Genomic DNA, 20,006 nt, shown 5'->3' with positions numbered 1-20,006 from the left:
GAACGAAAGAATTAGTTGCACGAGCAGAATGCCGGAGAAATTATTGATTCGTACTACTTAAACTGCGTCCAAAGACAATTATCTGCTAAATTTCTAACGAGAGCGACAAGCAGAAGTGGTCGATCGTGGATGGAAATGTTGCCTTATCGACCAAGTGCTGTGTTTACTATACTCGTGTACCGCAATGGAAGCTCTTGCCACTTTTATGAACGCGGAAGTGAAATGTTTCGAGACTTTTGAATGAATATGTAATAAACGCATCCTTTTTGTCTCATGAATGATGCAATTATGCGCTAGAAACTTTTCAAAAGCTTTCAAAGTGTTGCTTTATTTGCTACAAGAGGCCGAAGATTACATAAACGGTTCCATAATACATTTTATATTTCTCCCAGTAAATGATATCCCTCTTCAACCGGTGATCGTCGAGACCCATTGAAATTTCCAGACCAACGATTACCGTTACATATAGCAAAGACAATTTAACATCCTGGTTAAAGCGATTTTTTATACAATAATAATTATAATAATAAAATGTGCACAGTGAGCAAGAGAAATCACGTCTGGTAAGAACGAAAGAACAACGAAAACTGATGACGCATACTAACGTAGCATACCACTGTATTTGCCCTTTTCAACCCCTCCAACCCCCCGTGACTACCGTCAATAAAACCAACCTTCCCCTCCTTCGTGCACGGCGCTTAGACGTCCTGGCGCCGTTCACCCTTGGCGCCGCACGCAACCCCTAAACATCAACCCCATCCCGCACCAAACCAACCAATTTACCTGAGAAAGGCAATCGAATTTAAATCTAAAGACGAATGCACAGCGATGAAACAAATATTATCTTTCATTCTTCAACCCTTCGCGATCCCTACCCCGATATCCAGCCGAAAACAAATTAATCGAAGCTTCATCGACCATCCTCCAGCTCGAAAATAACAAAAATCAGTAGTATAACCATAAATATGTCAGACGAACTTTTTCAAACCGTTATTTCAGAGTCAAAAATAGAATCCAGGAGACTATCGAATGGCAAAAAATGGATGAAATTAGAATTATAAAATTGGAGTTGCCGGTAAAAAGAGTCGGTAAGCGAGGAGCGGGAGGAGGGAGGGGTTGAAGAAGAGATAGGCAGATGCTTTATTTCAATATCAGTGAGTTGGATGGGTATTGTAGATCGATAGTCGGGGCTCGGAGGGCAATGACGGATGGCTCCGTGCCAAGCTCGGTCAGTCCTGTGCTTTAGCTTTTTCTCCCTCCCCCCTCTCCTATCACCCCGTTCAAGCCCGTGTTTGTCCCGCCTCTGTCATTCTCCTCTGGCTGCCGGGCATTTTTCCCCTTCCCAGGGAAGCCAGGGAACCTTTCAAGGATTGATGAAGCGCCCGTCGCTCTGGCCAAGTCTCCCATTTTGTTAAGTCCCAAATATTCGTATCCCGCTTTACAATTCAGCGCTTTTATCGAACGGCTCACTCTCGCTCTGTATCCGTCTGTTTGTCTGTCTGTGTCAGTCTGTCTCCTCCTCTCTCTCTCTCTCTCTCTCCGCCTCGTTGTCCCCGCTTTTTAATTCCCACGCGAAAATACGAGCTTCCCCATTACCGCCTGTTCCACTCCCGGATACTCTCCGACGGCTGACACGAATTATCTGTTTCCACTGCGCGGCAGAAATTCCATCGACAAGCTCTAATCGAGCGGAAACGAAAATCTCGATAGAAAAAAGCTTACCCAACGCGTCTGTACAGTGTCTACATAATTTTGCACGGATCGTCTATCCGATGAATTGTTTGTCTTATTATTAATTTTTTACGATCTTGCTCCACTGAATTTTCTCCTCGAAAATTCGTCTCGTTGATGCTATGGGAGTAAACGCGCGGGTGTTTGATAAAAGACGGAAATATAAAGCTACCCCTGTGAGGATGTACTATATTGCAGTCCACGGTGGATTAATCGGAACGGTCGCGCGGGATGAGGAGCGATTTCGGTGAAATTTTCAGTTGGGTCTTGGCGATACCGAGAGAGAGTTTTACGAGTTCTGGTGATAAAACCGAAACGTAAGGCGCTTTTAAGTTGGTCGTACGTGCTGTCCGATGGCGTCTCGGGCATTAAGATGACCTCGAGAGGAAAGCTCGCGAGAGACCCTGCGTGTTTCCAGTAATTATTTTCTTTTCTAAAGAAAACAAAGGCTCTCCAGTTATACTATATGTACCTTTTCCTTAATCCTCTCATCGAACCATCGAATTACCCAGATCTCTATTCTTCTCAAACCTACCCAACGACTAATCGAATTGGGTTAAAGCAGACTGAATCACCAGGCACAACTTTGGCAAATGGATGGAGAATTTTTCGGCTTTTCCGCACTGAGAAAAGTTTCCGGTTATTACTGTAATACGCAGCCGGGCGAAAACTCTGATCTGCCAAATCCGTCGGACGTTTGCAAATTTCCAACAGGCCCAACTTTAGCTGACAAGCTTTCTCGAGTTTTCTCTATTTTTTTTTTTTTGAACAAACAGTGTAGAAAAAATACTGTGAAAGAGAGATAGAGGAAAGTGTGTAACGATTTTTGGGTTGGACGAGTGTAGCATTAAAATGAGTGGAAAAATAATAGGTGGAAATAGAGAAAAATTGTTGAGGAAGAGCAGGAAAGGACGTGAGCCATTTCGTTCTTAACGAGCCGTAAAATTTTTCACCCAACAATAAGGGTTGATAAATCGTTTGGCGATTCTGGCTGAAAGCTCTCGAGTTTTTTGCGATGGTACGTCGTCTGGGGGTGGGGAGAGGGGTGGGGGGGTGTAGGTAGCGAGAAACCTGGTTAAGCAGCTGTGCCAACAGGCTTTGCCGGAACAAAGGACGACGAGGCGAAAATGGAAAAGCTCGAGGTAAGAATTAAAGGACGGGAAAGCTCGCGGACCACTCAACTGGCACGTTCCAAGCTTTTATGTGCCACGAATGCGCGAGCGCTTTAACCGCCTTTACAATAGGAATGAATTTTCCAATATCGGAAACGAGCTGCTAAAAATCCCATCCTCCCCCCCCCCCCCTAATACACCCTTGTCCACTATACCGATTCTAATGAAATTATTAAAATCCGTTTGCAAAGCTGCTGTATCCCGGTCCAGAATGAAAAACAATTTTCCTTTATACTCCCACATGTCAGCTTTTCACCGTTTTGTCTCTCTCCTGTATATATATATATATATATATATATATATACACACTCTCTCACCCCCTCCCCTTCTGTTCACATACACAAAGCCAGTATATTGTAAACTCAATTAAGTTTACATTTTCTAGCTGAATCGTATAATTGAATTGTTTACCAGCTCACGAATACGTTAGCATATATATGTATGTGTGTGTGTGTATGTACTTCCCTGTGCGCGAGGGGGAAAAATTGATAAATCAGAGCGCAGCCTGGTTTCTCGCGTTATTTTCCAACTTATTGCGTCCCCCGTTCGACGAAGCGCGAAAATCCACTTTTATTCCGTGCTTTTTCCCGGATTGCTCTCTCGCGCGAATTAATAGCGCGATTAATGTCGTTCTCTCTCGTCAACGATGATGACGAAGCGAAACAAGGGTGGAACGGAAAAAAAACGAGAGTCGAGAGGGAAAGATGGGGAGGAGTGAATGATACACATCGCGCGACGAGTGTATTCGGTAAACTTGCAGATATTTTTTGCAAGACTGCAAAAGCTCGCTGCTAGAGCTTTCAGAGAGTGTTCGCGTGAATTCCCCAGCGACTACACCGTGTATATACACCGTCGGGCGTTCTATTCTCGGACTATCGATTCTTTCTGCCGATATGCACGCTAAGGTTCGGACGATTCATTAAGCCAGCGTCGTCGGCCAAACTAGGCCGGAAGACGATCAAATCTGATTACCAGATCCAACCCCTGCCCGTTTAACCCCTCGAAAAGTCATCTTCGAGAGACCAGAATAGAGTGCTCCTCTCCTGCAAGCTCGAAAAAGCTGCCCGTGTATCGACGCTGAAAATTATTCGCCGTACCGTTGACGCAGAGCTTAAAAAAGCTCCGAGCTTTCGCTGAAATTCATCTTGCAAGCTGCGAAAAATTGCGCGACTCTTGTGTTTTTACGCTGTTAGGGGGGGAGGGGGTGGTTTTGAGAAATTGTTAATGAAGTGGCTAATGCGGGTAACGGTACGAAGTTAACAAGCAAACAGAGCCAATTAGGTGAAAGGGAAGGCGGGAAAATGGCGCTTTAACTCGACTCTCATGCAGCTGTAACCATCCGCAACTGCCTATTGCGGTTTTAGCTGGTGGCTTCCTGCGCGACTTCATTTTCCAGCTACTGGAATCGTAATCTGCCCACCGAATTGGCCATAGCTTAGAAACTTCCACCGACAATCCGTTTTTAACGATCCTTCCATGTCCATTTTATTACGTCATTTGCAATTAAGTGGATTTATCGAAGCTGAAGAAAGCCGTGGCAAGTTTATCGGCGTCGCACGATTAGTCGCTAAAAATGGTCTGGTGTGGTGAGACTGATGGGGTGGAAAGGGGTGAGAGGGGAAATTTGTTTTTTTTTACCTTCAAATGGTACTGTATAGATAGGAGCTTTTATATATATATATTTAAGCTAGGGCAAATTCGTGGATTGGAGTGGATGGGGGATGAACGTGGGAGGGGGTGTACAGAGGGGTTAATCAGAATTCGAAGTTTTGCCTGGACTAACTGGTTCTTGCTGGCAAATTGCCAATGGAGCTTTCGAGCAATCTTCAGTGGCTAAGAGCGTTGAAAGCTCCTCGCGCTTGCCCGACCAAGGAGCTGGATCAATTAACAAAAGAGCTTGCGGGCCTGTCCGGATAATATCGCGAGAAATACTGTTACGCCCACTAATATCTCGAAAACTTCAACAGCCGGAGCTTTCTATAAGTTTCCCTAAACGCTCGCAAGCTCCCTTTGTGCTTGAACCATTTCTCACACTCGAAACTCCCCAAGGATATGTCGACTCGATTCTCTTTGTTTAACATCCTGCTCCAAAAATCCTTCAACTTCTGTAAAAATTGCATCGTTTCGTTCTCACTGTGTTTTTTCTGAGTCGTGGGGTGATAAGAAAGGGGGAGGGTTGGAAAGAGACAGCTGTATGACTTTAATGATCGAGAAAGTAAATGCAACAAAAATCTGTTTTTTCTCCTGGAATTTTTTTAAAGAATAGTATTTCTAAAATATCCTAACAAAAATTTCAAACCGATTGGATTTTGAAGTCATTCTGCAATATCCGTAGCTCGTCTTACTATTCACGAGGGATCACAGAGGTAGCGGATCGTATCAGAAACCACCATTTTGCGAATATTGGAAAAGTAAAAAAGTTACGATCAGGAACGAGATAAACTATTAAATTAACAATATTTTTTATTCCATTGATTTTATATGTATATCTTACACGAATACACTGAAGATGACAGCAAAATAAGTTTCATAGGGAAAAGTCCTACAATCCAATTGATAATTTTCTTCGAATTGAATATCCTTTTATAGAGAACAACAGAAAAACCATCCCAAACGTGATATAAAAATTAAGTATCACGTTAGAAATAAAAATAATAAACAAAACTAGCAAAACAATTATTTTATAATAAATTATGTCCACTTTTTTATTCCCCGACTGCACACTTACCCCTCTTAAAATCTTGCTTACTCACCGAGTACATTACCATAGTCCTAATTAGTCACGAATTCTACGAGAGACACGTCTGATACCATCATGAGACCTTTGTACCACTTAATCCCTCTCCCTCTCAGAATTAACCAGCGAAAATGAAAAATAACAAATTATCTCCTGGAAAGCACAGAGCAAATTAGTCTCCTCGCAGAAGTGAGTTCCCCCACGTATTATTCTTAATATTCGACTTCAGTCATTCCAGGCACGAGGCATTTTTTTACGGAGCTTTTTTTGCAGGAAGAATGAAAATTTACGGGGTAGTTCAATCTGCGAGGGGGTTGGATGGAAGATTGTATAAACAAAAGTTGGCGAGTAGTCGATAAGGGTGGGTTGTGGGGATCGAGGTCCTTAAAACAAGGATTTAGTAGGGGGTGGAGGAGGGAGGAGGGGGAGGAGGAGTATTTTTTTTCACGTAGCACAGTAACGAGATCAGAGCCTGAGGCAGACATCCATGCGAGTGCTCGGGGCTTCAACTGGAGCAGACAGGGCCCAAGCCACCCCTCCCCTCGCTAGACGATCCCCCGAGCGAGCTCCAACGAGACGTACCCCTCTCGCCCCTCGGATAATCTTGTTACCGACGATACCAACCCTCTTAATCCGCCTTCGTCTACCGAGCGACGCCTAATCGCTGAATTCTACCCTTTGTTATTGACAAGAATCGAGAAACTCGAGCCTTGAAAGCGCTACCTTCTCCCCGTACCTTTCTCCCATAAAGCTACCCCTGGAAAACCAGCCCTGGCGTGGTACTCGAAAATCTCCGATTCCTGGAAATATAATCGACCCTGAAGAGTTCGATAGGGAACTCGATTCACGTAAATTCAACAATATCGAGCTATGGTAGGCGCAACAACGTGCTCCTCTGGAAATTGTAGGTCTGGGTCTATCCGTTTAATAGGTCGTATCACTCCCTCCCAGTCGAACAATTAAAAGCGTGTATTATACAAGGGCATGATAACAGGTTCCTGGGAGAGTCCCTAAATCCCGGTCCTAGTCATCCGTGTTAATAAACGGCCGATACATAATTTCGTTTTACGAGGCAGCCGTTTTCCACCGATGCAAATCCCAGTGATAGAAGTCAAGCAATTTTCAGACATGACATTTTCCATATTTAATTCGAGGAAACGCGGCTCGGTATTAATATCGATAATGGGGGAGTAGGGTGGTTTCTAGGGGGATGAACAGGGTTGAATGGAATCGAAGGATTTCCATGCCCTTCGAGGGCGCTAGCTGCACGTCGTAATGAAGTCCGGCAATCCTTGGGGCAACTTATGCTATTCCGAGTAATTTAAAGGGATGCGGATCCCCCACAAGCCAGACCTGTTCTGGCAGATAGTGGCGGGACAGGACAATGGGGCCACGAATTAACGGCGAATGCTCCGAGATATTTTGAGAGAGGGACCAGAGAAGTCGGTGGTTTCCTGGATAACCCTCAAACCCTCTCGCACCTTCCAGGGGATCTCCAGGACCAATGAGGTTTGAGGGACAAACCGGCAACACGGCCGATCATTCGGGACATCGTTCCATTTCCATGTAATTTGCCCTTGGCCATTATAATACACCTTCTCCCCCACCCCACTCGAGTGTTTCTCTCAATCCCTTCGAGTCTCACCCTTCAGCTTGAAAAAAAAACCACCCTTGTTTTTCTATAAATTATTTTTTTTTCAATTCGACAAATATAGTTGAAAGGTGAGAAGTGCGAGGGTGAAACACGGCGTTTAGGGATTGTTTTATCGTCCATAGAGACTGTCAAGGACTTTGGAAGGCAATGGGGTAAATCAAAATGTTCGAAAGCAGCGTAACCCTCGTCAAGAGTTAATCATCAGTAGTACGAGTCACAAATCGCTGCGCCGAGGGATGTAGAGAGGTCAGAAGGGGTGAGACAGAGTGACGCGTGAGTGTTTGCACGCGAGAGCAAATACGTGTTCCAATCCGACGCGTTTCGTCGGTGTCTCTGGCTCGAGCCAAAAGCTTGCAAGCTTTCACGCTCTTCGTGTCCCGAAACGAGAAAGCTCGCGTGCAATTCCGCGGGAGAAGCGCGTCCGGCTAATCCTATTAAGAGCGTCGGTAGCAATGGAACGTTCGGAAAGGCGTGGGAAGCTTAAAAATATCAATCGCTTCGGATTTCCGCAAAAAGCTCCAAGGATTCCGAGAGAAACGAAAAATTAAGTAGAACAGGTCAACGACAATACCCACCCTTCGCATTATTCCCGGAAGAGAGTTCTCCGTCTCGTTGGGGGCTTCCGGTTGGAAATGCTATTTCGAGTTTATGCTTCGTTACGCGTTCGCCATTTTGTTGCTGGACGTACAACGCATATATTTACTGGGGCAGGACCGAAACGAAGTTGGGAGAGGGGGAGTGCAATTTTCCTCGTTGTAACGTAATAAATATCTTTCAGCGCGACGATGTACTTTCGCGAGATGTTATTATCCACCTCCCCATTTCTCAGAATTCCCCTCGCATGCTCTCTCCATGTTTCTCTCGATAAGTGTACAAAAGCTCCTAGCGAAGAATCCCCTCCTCCCCCCCCCCCCCTTCGACTGCACGCTTTTCCTCGGCCCAGTGCCACCCCTACCAAACCCGGACGCTCCTATTTTCCAACTTTTTCATTTTCTTCCCTGCTCCCCAAGGAAACTCGCGTTTTTTCCCCTTTGCCTACACGTCGTTATTTCTGCATTCGCAGTTTCGCCTCTCGCGATCTGTCCGGAGCTTTGAGAATTCAAGTGGAACTCCTGGGTATCCGTGAAACGAATAATATTGATAGAATTTTGTTCCCATGGATTTTTATTCTTTATATCCAGAGACTTTTTTCCCTCAAACTGGGAATATCGACGAGGGGAGGCGTCCGGGTTCGTTGCAAGGGTAGGAAAGAGGTTGAATGGGGAGGGTAGTTGGGTGCCAATTAGGGTACATTTGAGCTTCGCATCATCTCTCCACGGACATGCCATTACGCGCAACTCGATTATCCAACTAATATGCTTCGAGCTACCAGCAGTAACACCTCCACTTCAAACTTCGCTCCAAATTATTCCCAATTTATTCCCCGCGAAAGCCATCGAGTTAGAAACAAAAAAACAGAATAAAATGGAGAAAAACACGCTAATAGAATATACCCGGGAGTTATTTCGAGGGATAAATCAATTTTACTGAGATTCCACGTGGAGGAAGATGGAGTGGGGCGGGGGGTTAAAGTAAACCGTGCCTGATGCGAAACCGATAATGTCGCGAGAGTCCTGCAGGACTCAACAGGATCCTTTTTCGAGGGGAGCACCTGCGTTGAACAAATATGTATTAGATTTTTATTCTTCCTCGGGATATTGCGAATGGTAAGCATCCCATGAAACGCCACAGCACACGTGTGACTCTACTCGAGTTTCAGACTCGAGATTCCAGACTAAGAGCCTTCTCTAACCCCCACCCCCTTCCCTGTGTACTAGATCATTTATCAATGATCAAAGTGAATTTTTTCCTCCCAATGTGCTTTAATTGAATCAGGTGGGGTAATTTGGTGGGTGGTGAGAATGCGCTGGTTGAAAATTGAGGTGAGTGGAGGGTGGTTAGGGGGTTGGGGTGAAACGATCTTATCGCGAATGCACCGGCAGTATCTCGTTTATCTCGCCTTATGCAAGTTACATGCTGCGAGTGGAAGTGTGTCGGGTGCATGTAGGAGCTTGGCATGGGGGTAGGTAGGGAGTGGGAGGGGTTGAAAGCAGGGTAAAAGGAGGTTGGTAGAGGGTGGGTTCGTGTAGGTTTCGTGGCGTACAATGGCCGTATTTCAGCGGCCAAGCCGCGTCCTACGGGCTCAAGTTGCACCTCGCACGATTTACTAGGACAGAGAAATTTAGGGCCAGTCCAGAGGCCGAGTCCCCTGGGAACCCCCGCGAGACGAGAAGAAAGCTTGACAAACAATCCTGAAGCTCCTGCTCGATCCCGCTGGCCAGGAATTCCACTGGAACCCACTCCATTCAGAAATACTATCCAACCAACTGCTTCATTCACCATTGTTTTGTGATATTAAAAAAAATGTACTGCGGAACGTTCCTACAATCAATGCTTCGAGAATTCTATGACAATTTTGTGATATTAAAAAAAAATCTAGAGTTTTCATGGAAAATAGAATTTGGTACAAGAATTCAATAAGAATTTTGTAATATTAGAAAATTATATTACATAATTCTCCTCGAATATAAAATCACTGATTTAAGAATTCAATGAGAATATTGCAACATTTTCCTCGAATACAAAATCCCTCTTTTAAAAATTCAATAAGAATATTGTAATATTAAAAAAAAATACAGAATCTTCCTCCAATATAGAATCTCTGTTTTAAAAATTCAATGAGAATATTGTATAATATTAAAAAAAAAAAAAAAAAATACAGTTTTCCTGGAATATAAAATCTCTGTTTTAGGAATTCGATGAGAAAAATTCCAACGAAGCGCAGGTATAGTGTCTCACAGGGGTGCAGAGAATTAGTGGGGGTTATTCGAGGGATAAATTTGCAAGCGAGCAGTCCTTAGGGTTCGCGGTTTCCGTAACACGATCCCACCTGGAAGAAACAACTCGGCTAGGTCAGCATCTAAATTTCTCGACACGGACGATTGACCGCTGCTTGGCAAGACCCTGCGGTTTCTGAATTATCCTTCAAACACCCTTGCCTACAAGCCGGTAAATCATCGCGTGAAACTGGAAACATCGCGTGATCCCTCAAGCATGAATTATTCACACTCGATAAATGACTCGGTATCAAAGTTAATTCGAGATTTTTCACGATTTTCCCGAGCAACCCCTCGTTTTTCTCACCTTATATATATATATATTCCTATTTGCTTATCTCGAGTACAGCAGTACTCTCGTTTAGGGTTAAACATATTCACCCCTGTAATTATTTACTTCCCAAGAAACAGGAGCAAGAAAATTTTCCAAATAATTGACATAATTTTTCAGCAGGGGGTTGTTTTTTTTTTAATATCGCGAGGATACTCGAGCGAGTCCTGCTGGAAAATCAGCCAGACGATTCACGAGCTGGGTGGATTCCAGGAAAACGAGGAGGAAGCGGAAAACCGACAAAACATTTAAATTAGCGGCGTGAATAAATTTCAGATAAATTTTGAGATACTAGACGCGTGTAGACTAGTGTTTCCACGTTAATTCTCACCTTCGCCGAGTTAAATATTACTCGCCACTTAGGGCTGAAATTTCGCAACATCGATAAATTTTGGAAACTTTCGTGGGTAGCAACAAGAGAGAGAGAGAGAGAGAGAGAGAGTGAACGATAATGAAAGACAGCAAGATCGCGAGGATTCTCGAGTTTTCTAGGGGTTGAAGACAGAGAAAAAGAGAAAGAGGGGTGGGGGTGGGAAAGATAGAGCGAGACACGAGTATCACGAAGGATGAAACGAGAAAGAAAGGGGACAACGATTTCCCGACTGTTCTTAAGTTTCACAATAGGGGTGGTTTGCGAGAGGGATGAAAATTTCAATCCTTTTTCGTGGAAATTGGCAAGTGGAGATTTCTCGCATCAGTCAAGCACGTTTCGCGATCCAGTTATAAACGTCACGTAGATACATTTGTATCGCCATATCGCATTGTCACGATACACGTTGACGTGATTGGTCGTATTGATTCCCAGTCACGAACGCTACCTTCTCTCTCCTTGTCCAGGCTGAAAGCTAAGGGACGATGACCAACTTTCCAAATTGACGAGGCGCGCTAAACTATCGTCAACTTGATTAATGCACCCTGCATGAATCCCATTTTAATTTTACTCACATACACTCTATACAATTTTTCACAATTTTCACTATTCTTCCAGAACACACGTCAAGTTTTATTGCAAAGCAAGAATTTTTTTAAATTGTCATTGATTTTGTGATTATTCAATCCTAAATTATTTGGTAATATATTTACTCTAATTATTCATTGATACGTTTCCGATAATTTATTGAATTATTTTTGGAGAGTTTATCTGTTTTCTAATTAATTCATTGGTCGATCGAAACTTCTATTTCTGGGATAGGATTACGTAAATTTTGTGCAGTAAATACAGAGGACACGAATATTTACAGAACGCAAATAATTTTTATTACAAAAGACAAAGTATTTTAAATTGTCATTAATTTTCTGATTATTCAATCCTGCAGTATTTGGTAATATTCTTGATGATCGTTTACTCTAATAATTTATCGATACGCGACTTTGACAATTTATTAAATTACTTTTTGAGAGTTTGTCCGTTTCGTAATTAATTGATTGGTCGATCGAAACTCCTATCTTTGGGACAGGTTTATACAAATTTGTGCAACAAATACAGAGTGTATGGATCTTTATGAAAGGTGCAGTAATTTAACCGATTTAATTACGTTCAGGGACTTGGTTGGTGGGAGCTGTGTGCGAGTCAACTCATGAAGCATTATGATTTATTCCCACTAATGCTCATTCGCATGTACGTGTCACATACAGCTTATTGTCCCATTTCGTCTCGATAAACGTTGCGCTTATCTATCCACGCCATAAGAATTAGCGACGATTTTGAAATTCGCTGAAATTATCCACTTTCGATACCACTGATCCTGTGATTAAAGAGTTTCGATTCTAGTCGAGTGGCCAAATTGGGGGGGAGGAATTATCGAATAAAACGTTTGGCGCGAGGAGAATTGATTAATTTAAAAATGGAAAATGGGTTAACCCGATAAATGCTATTTTCCAAAAGGTACGAAAGCGCGCGAAGCGTCTTTATGCCAACGTGAAAGGGTGAGGAAAGAGAACAGGGTTAAAATAGCTTTAGAATCCAGCCGAGGATGGATCCTGCCTTACACTCGCAGGGATTAATAGCGAAAGGTGCGAAAATGACTTTTCGCGAAAACTCGTGAAAATTCCTGCACTCTTTTCACTTACAAATTTCCCTCATTGCTGAATTTTATCACCGATTATTATTTTGGCTTTTCAAAAATTATCACCTCGTTTGCCGAGCACTAAAAACTCCACTGATCAACCCGAGAGGAAAATGATTTTTCTATTTTCGTGGAAATGGAAAATTGCACGTAGAAACGCAAAAGCATTTTACACCTTTAAAATTTTTCAAAGTCAAGAAGATTATCAAATTTGAGAATTGTACAAAAACCCATAAAAATTACGAATGTTTTTGTGAGAATGATTATAGTTTAACCATCGTTTAATCACTTTGCTCAACTACCAGCCAAACTCGATTATTAAAATTTGTACTCGGAGCTTTCGCTCCTCGAAAGCTCATCGTGGAAAATTACCTCGCTGATTCTCACCGAGACTTTAAATCGTTCGAGCACATTCGCAATTAAGTCAGTGTAAATCTCCGGCGAGACGTGCTTCTTCCCTTGCGTGTGTGTGTGTGTGTGTGTGCACGAGCGTCACAGGGGCAAGATGAAAGGAATTATATCAGCATATTCCGCGACTTTGGCATCAATCTCAATTTTTCAACGTACTGCATATTTTCCCTCATGAATACCAACGAGCAAAGCGAAGCGCAGTTTGCTCACCGATGAGAGCCACTGAGACGGTCCATCATCATAAATTCTAATCTGCTGACAATGGTTAACAAGCGAGATTAAATATCCCCCCTCCCCCCTCGATATAAAACTCACAGATCCCCAAACCGAAACTCCGAAGAATGAAACCCAAAGTGTCCTTGAACAAAAAATCCCAGTGGAATTCCTTGGAAGATTTTTATAAAAAATTACACAAAAACCACTACCGATCGATTCCAGGAAAAACAAAATACCACAGGCTGCAAAATAATACAAGGTAAAAAAACAGGAATTCCAAGAACGAAGGACAGGGTAGAAGGGAGCGAGAGACCTGTTGGTCCCAAACTATCCGTGAACAATTATGCGTCAACTCGTGGAAACTTGGTTGGAGCAAGAAGTTGGTCACGGATGGTCGTAAATAAATGGTGGGTTGATAACGGTGTTATCAGTCGATTTAAACGTCGTCGTTTTAGCCCAAGAGAGTCAGCTGTCGATCGGACGGATGGCAAATAATAATAGCGTTACTTATAAAAACTTACTGTTAACTCCGTGGAGAACCATCGTGTCCTCGTAGCTCACTTAAGAGACCGGAAACTTTCCAACGTAGCGAGAACGTCGCTCGAAAGTAGAACGAACCACTGGGAGATCTCACAGTTCCATCGGGGATCGACCAGAAGTTGATCAACGTTCACAGATCCGTCCAGTATCGCAACGCGTTGATCGGAATAAAAATCGGTTGGATGACGTCACGAAAAAAAGAGAGAGGTCACTCTGGGGGTGTTTTGGGGTGGTTCGTCATGGTTTCGAGGGGTTTCTCGAGCGAGGTGGTTTTTCGACGTGGAGATCGAGAAGCGAGCGGATGACACCCCGAGACGTTGGGGTGTCGCGGTCGTCGCAGTGACTGCCGAGGTTTCGAGTCGCCCCTCCACAAGAACCACCCCCACCCTTCGAGCCTCCCTACTCTCCCCCAATTGCTCGAGGCTCCTCTTCTCTTTTCCATGGCGCCTGCCAGTCCTCGCTCCAGCCCCCTCCCACAGCCTTTGCCACTCCACGATGCCAACCCTCGTGTGCACGTCCCCTACCCCAGCCTCGTCCACTTCCACCCCCCTCACCCCTAAACACAGCCCCGATATTCGCCTCTTGTCTTCCCTCCATCCGTGCAGCTGCTCCGCTGCCTCGACTCCTCCGGTCTGGCCCCCTGCGCCTTTCACCACTGGCCGACTATCTGGCTACTGGCCAAGCGGAGTCACGTGACCCGCGCTCGGCCAATCGGCCGGCCGATGACGTCACTCTGACAGTGGCGCTCACCCAGCTGTTCCACGCGTGCATTTCTCTACTCGAATGGACCGGTTCTCAAAATTCGTACTACTTAAAAAATTTATTATTTTTTTCGTTGATACTACTATGACGATCGAATTAACGATATTTCTATACTGATTTTATATATTCCCTATTAAATTTATTCTAGAGTATGTATATATAGTATACATATATCGAACTTGTATAATCCAATTTTATTCCTAAATTTCTCTACTTTCTCCAATCTTTTACACGAATATGTACTTTTTTTCCCTTTCAACACTTTGACCAGAAACTTATCTCCTGTACATGTATACGTGTGTCTGTGTGGGGAGTAAATAGAGAGATGCGAGACGCGGAGTATTACAACGTATTTTTCGCTGTATGGACGTAGTTAGTGCATTAGAGTCGACAGGAGTGCGAGGTTGGTAGTTAAAGCTAAGGTAAGTACCACGTAAGGGGCTTCTGAGTCGGTTAGCTGTGATTTAAGGTGCTGAAAACCCTCCCGGACCTTTGCACAATTTCCTTAACGTCATTTTTCGCTCGAGAAACCCTTGCGAGAATAATTAAGGCAAACATTGTGCTACGAACGTTCCACGCTTTTAACGAAATAATGCAGCAAAAGGGTGACTGTACCACGAGATTCCCCCCACTCCTCGCGATAAAGAAGAATTATCCCAGAATCATTGTGGTGGGTCATGAAAAATTATTTCCGTCTCGCTTTTCCTCGTGTTATACTACTGGGTGCTTCGTGACCTGCTCGTGTACGAGGAAAAGGCTGACTCCGATGAGAGAGGAGACGAGTACAGGATTGACCTAAAATTTGGCTTGGGTAAAACTCGCTGATTTAGTGGTCGGTTTTTCAGATGAAGAGGGTAGAAGGAGGGGGGGGATCGAGGAATTTCATTTTGGCGACGAGCTCGTAACACGAGTCGTGGCTTAGGGAGGGTGAGAGGAGTAGTGGAGGGGGGAGAGAAGCGAAATAAAAAAAAAGAAAAAGAGGAGACATCTCGTTGGAATACAAACATGTTGTTGCGACTCTCTCTCTCTCTCCCTTTCTCTCCTCTATTCACGAGAGTCATTTTCGGCTGGAAAAGAAAAATGGATCCCTGTATGAGACATTTTGCGCGCTGCAATTTATATACAGTCGAGCTTTGCGTCTCCGCCACGACATCGACTCGGAGCGACAAGGACGTGTTGCCTAATCGATATCCCCCCCCCCCCTCTCCTCTCCCTTACTCTCTCTTTATCTATGACTTTCTCTCCTCCCACCCTCCGATCGTATCTCACACGGATCAATTCCACCGATGGTTTAAATTAATCTTTGCAAATCTGTGTCTGCATATATATATATATATATATATATTAGAAAAACTATATTAAATTTAAAAAAGAAGGGGAAGGGGTAGTTTGGCCCAAGAGTCTCTCGCGATAAATTCTCGCGTCATTTCCTGCCGAGAATATTAATCCGCGTAGGTTACGCGTTGTGGGGTGGAAAGTGCGAAGCAGGGAATTAAGGGGGTGGGGGGAAGAAGGAGGGGGGATGAGGGAAAAATGAAGAGCGAAGAGAGTGCACGCTCGATGAAGTGGACGACGATAAAAGTGTCGGATGTACACACGCGAAACCTCCACACACGTATAAATATAAACACACAGATGCTCGCACGGGCATGGACGGAAACACGCAGGAAACAACGCGTTATGTGTGTGTGTACACGTGTGAAGGAAAGCGATACAACTGCATTGTCGGCACCTCCCGACTAGCACCGTAAAAAAATTTCACTCCGCAACCCATGCTCTTTCCTGCCTCCCGTTTGCTGCCTCCGCAAAAATATGAAACCACGCGCACGGATAAACACACACACACACACATGGAAGGTCAAAGCTCGTTCACGATTGCACGTATAAGAGACTTCATCGGTAAGCACTCGGTTTCTTCGTTTACTTTTCGCATCACCCCCCCCCCTACTGGTTTATTCCAGGAAAGTCTCAACCTCAACACGAACTCATCTCATTCATTTTATTCACCATTATATCGATTTTTTTCATCGTTAATAAATCTCGAGGACCAACCTCGATCGTTAAGAGAGAAAGAGAGAGTAAGAAAAATTCATTCTTTTTCTCTCTTTTGTTTTTTAGCTTTCTCTGTGACTCCCCACTTTTTTTGCCTGATGAAAATAAATTGGATTTGAGAGACGGGGAATAAGACGAGAAATAGAAAAAGAAATAAGAGATAGAGGAGTACGTGGATGGGGACTGATATCGGTCGTATCAATCATTATCGATCTATCATAAATTGTGAAAATCAAGAGGTGGAGCTGGATCTAGCTGTGCGGCACGTTATCGAATGTCCACTTTATTATTGATAGATGAAGCGTGATTACAGTTTTTTTATCGGTGAGCTAGCTGCTATTCCGCGTCCATCTCACGGTCACCCTCATCCCCCTCCCCCCTCCCATTATCCCCCACTCTTTCGACGTTCAAACCCACGACTGTCCATTAACTGAAAAATAGCTCGAGATTCCATTGTCTGACTAAAAACGAGCAATTTCACTGAAATACCGAAAATACCTGTTTAACAAAGTGTCGAAGCTTTCGTTGGGAAGATTAATTCCAAAAATGGATATTTTTTTGTTCAGCTTTTTTTAGTTTGAATGGTTTTAGGAAATTGGGTATTTGTGTGTGTGTTTACGCGAGGGTCTATTTTTTTTTATTTAGAAAAAGCTTGGGAGGTTTTCGAGAGATGAACGATCGCAGGAAGAATTCTGCTTTAAATTGTGATCAAGGAGTAGCTGTATATAGATATATCGACACCATTGAATTCTCATTCTCGATAATAGCGCGCGATTTTCTGGAAATGGAAGGGTAGAAAAGCGGTTTTCCATCCATGAAACATATCGCGGATACGTGATACCGATTAACTTGGACCTTTTCCTAAAAATAACCTCGATCCTTCATCTTGACTTTGCAATATCGATTTAGCTCTGTATCGACGTGAGTATATAATTAAAAACTGCTATGAAAAAACGAGGGGGAAAAATGTCGAGTGAAATGTTTCAATTAAACAGCAACGCGAATTTTCTTTTCTATCGATGGACTCCTTTTCGAAATTTTTTCTCGTTCGTCTTGAAAGGAGAGTAGCGAAAAATGGGATAGAAAAAGTGTGTGAGAGAGAGAGAGAGAGAGAGAGAGAGAGAGAGAGAGAGAGATGAAGGCATTGGACCTTCAATCGCAAAGCGCACACCCATTGAAATCGAGATTTAACGAGACACGTTGGGTAGAAGAAAAAATTCGCAGCCAGTAATTTCCAGGTCAAATTATCGCGATATATCCGAATTTATCCGATTCGAGGCACGATTTTGAGGACTCATTGAAAGCTTGGGAAAGAATTTTTCGAAAAAAGTGTATAGAGGGTTGAAATAAAAGTAGAGAAAAAAATGGAACGTGCGAGAAGCAAAGAAAAACTTGTGAGAATGGAGTGTGTATTGAGGAGAAAGGAGTGAAATTTAGAAATAAATGTTGTTTGGGAATATTTTGTTGGATGGAAAAATGGGGAGGGTGAAAGTTGGAAGAGGTTGATGGGTAGTGAAAGGGGAAGATGGAATATGAAGAGGGATCGAAGAAAAGAATTCTTGTCCCTTTGGTAAAAGAGGGTTGAAGTGAGAAATAGAGAGGCAGGGAAAAAGTGGGAAGACAAGGATGAAGTTTTTAGAAGGTGGTAGGGGGGGGGGAAGGGGGTGGAGGAATAGGGCAAGCCAGAGGGTGAATATTAAGCAGAGCTGGCTGGTTTGCTAACGCAAACTCATAATTACGTTCGGCGTTGGTTTTAATTAATGCGGTACACATATCGCAGTTGAAAAGCTGCGAGTCCTCGGCGGTGATCCTGCAGCATTGCTTGGTGACCCCGAGCTATGCTGTATATACGCTGTACTGTGCTATATCGTGCCATTCCACGCTATGTTATGCAGGATAGAGTGGAAAGGCTCGTCCCATTCGCCAAGTGCCATCTGTTTGTCCCTGCCTCGCCAGTATCAAAAGCACCTGCCACTCTTCCCCTCCAATCAAAAAAACTCCCCCGTCCCCAACCCTATCCAACGAAATTCAATGACTCAGTCTCCAATAAATAAAAAAATATACATAGAAAACCTGTCAGTTATTTGAATTTATATGTAGACTGATATTCTTGATTCTACTTTTTTAGAGAATTTTTGTAAATGTTGCTATTGATAAGGGATGATGTAACGAGGGTTGCGAAAGTGGGGTGAAGATTTTGCTGGAGTAAATTTGGGGAACAGCGAAATTATTGGCTGCCATGGACTGGCCAAGGTGAAATAGACCACGACTTGTGGGAATGGGTTTATGGTGGGGGTAAGGGGAGGGAGGAAAGGGGTAAGGGATACAATACAAGGAGGGTGGTCACCCCGTGACTGCGAGGGACGACCTGCCGTGTCCTGCAGCAATTTCCGTCCTCGAATTGAAATGTTATTACGTTAGTGACACGTTCCGACTGCCCTACCCCTCTCCACACCCCCTCTTCAACATCCTGCCATCTTGACAGATCCAACAATTCCTCCCATTCTGCACATTCGTCTCATTTTCCAATTATCCTTTCTCTTCCTCCGTCCTTACCCTTTCCTCAAATTTGTCTTTACCTTCATCTCTCACTCCCTACCCCCACTAACCCTTGATTCTATCGTTTCATCCCCATCATGAATTTCTCCCTTTATCCCTTCTATTAGAATTACACACATCGTTTATTTATAATTTTACTTATAATTTACAAAAGCAAAGATCTATTTAATTATTATATACAGTAAAGAACCTGAGGCAGAAATCCTACCTAACACCGAAAACTATAACGCCATTTAAGAAAGTTAAAGCTGAAAGAAAAACATACGCAAACCGGATATATTCGCAGTGAAAAACCTGAAAAGCATGCAAGAAAAAAAACAAGATATGTTTTGAACCGAAGAAAGACAGACTGTGGAACCTACCATAGGTATTCGGTCATTCTTTGGTTAATTAAAAAAATTCCACGGTTTTACCCATGGGACTTACTCGTTCGGCGAAATTCCCTTGATGATCCATCTGCAGAATAATCATGATGCTGACGATGATCTTGGAGACGAAGGCGGCGATGACGATGTGGAAGAAAATCACTCGCGAAAAATTTACTTTAAAGCGGCACTACGCGACGCAAATTTTACAAATGGTACTACGCAAACTACGCGAAACGAATGCTTTAAATAACACTACACACGATGCAAATTTTTTAAACGGCACTATACGCGCACTGCGAATTTTTGATACGCGCACTTACACCTCGAACTGAGGTCATTCACTACACAAAGAAAAGAGAAAGATTACGTTATTATATGGATTTACTTTTTTCTTATTGATTTGATTGCAATGTTTACTCTAGCTTTCAGTTAAAAACATTGAATACTTACAGGCTATGATAGTCCGTGAGGCTGTTGTCCTTGACCGCTGCAAGCACCCAAAAGCTGTAAATAAACACAACAAACGCGCCA

General features: G+C 43.4%; 1 protein-coding gene across 3 annotated transcripts in view; it reads right to left on the bottom strand.

Moving 5' to 3' along the window:
* LOC136777532 (protein Fe65 homolog) overlaps positions 1–20,006 on the bottom strand; it is an 81,488-nt gene that overhangs the window by 32,524 nt on the left and 28,958 nt on the right. Inside the window, exon 1 of one of the 3 annotated variants that reach the window (XM_066733892.1) lies at positions 13,716–14,065. The exons of the other annotated variants lie outside the window; for them this stretch is intronic. Coding sequence (XP_066589989.1) covers positions 13,716–13,737 — 22 coding nt within the window. The 5' untranslated portion in view covers positions 13,738–14,065. Of the gene's footprint in view, positions 1–13,715; positions 14,066–20,006 lie in introns of those variants that run through there. 3 annotated transcript variants of the gene reach the window in all.

Source organism: Prorops nasuta, unplaced genomic scaffold, assembly GCF_024137725.1.
Source record: "Prorops nasuta isolate Cenicafe-Biocafe unplaced genomic scaffold, Cenicafe_Pnas_1.2 PNAS00011, whole genome shotgun sequence".
NCBI lineage: Eukaryota > Metazoa > Arthropoda > Insecta > Hymenoptera > Bethylidae > Prorops > Prorops nasuta.
This window is presented reverse-complemented; position numbering and strand designations above follow the sequence as displayed.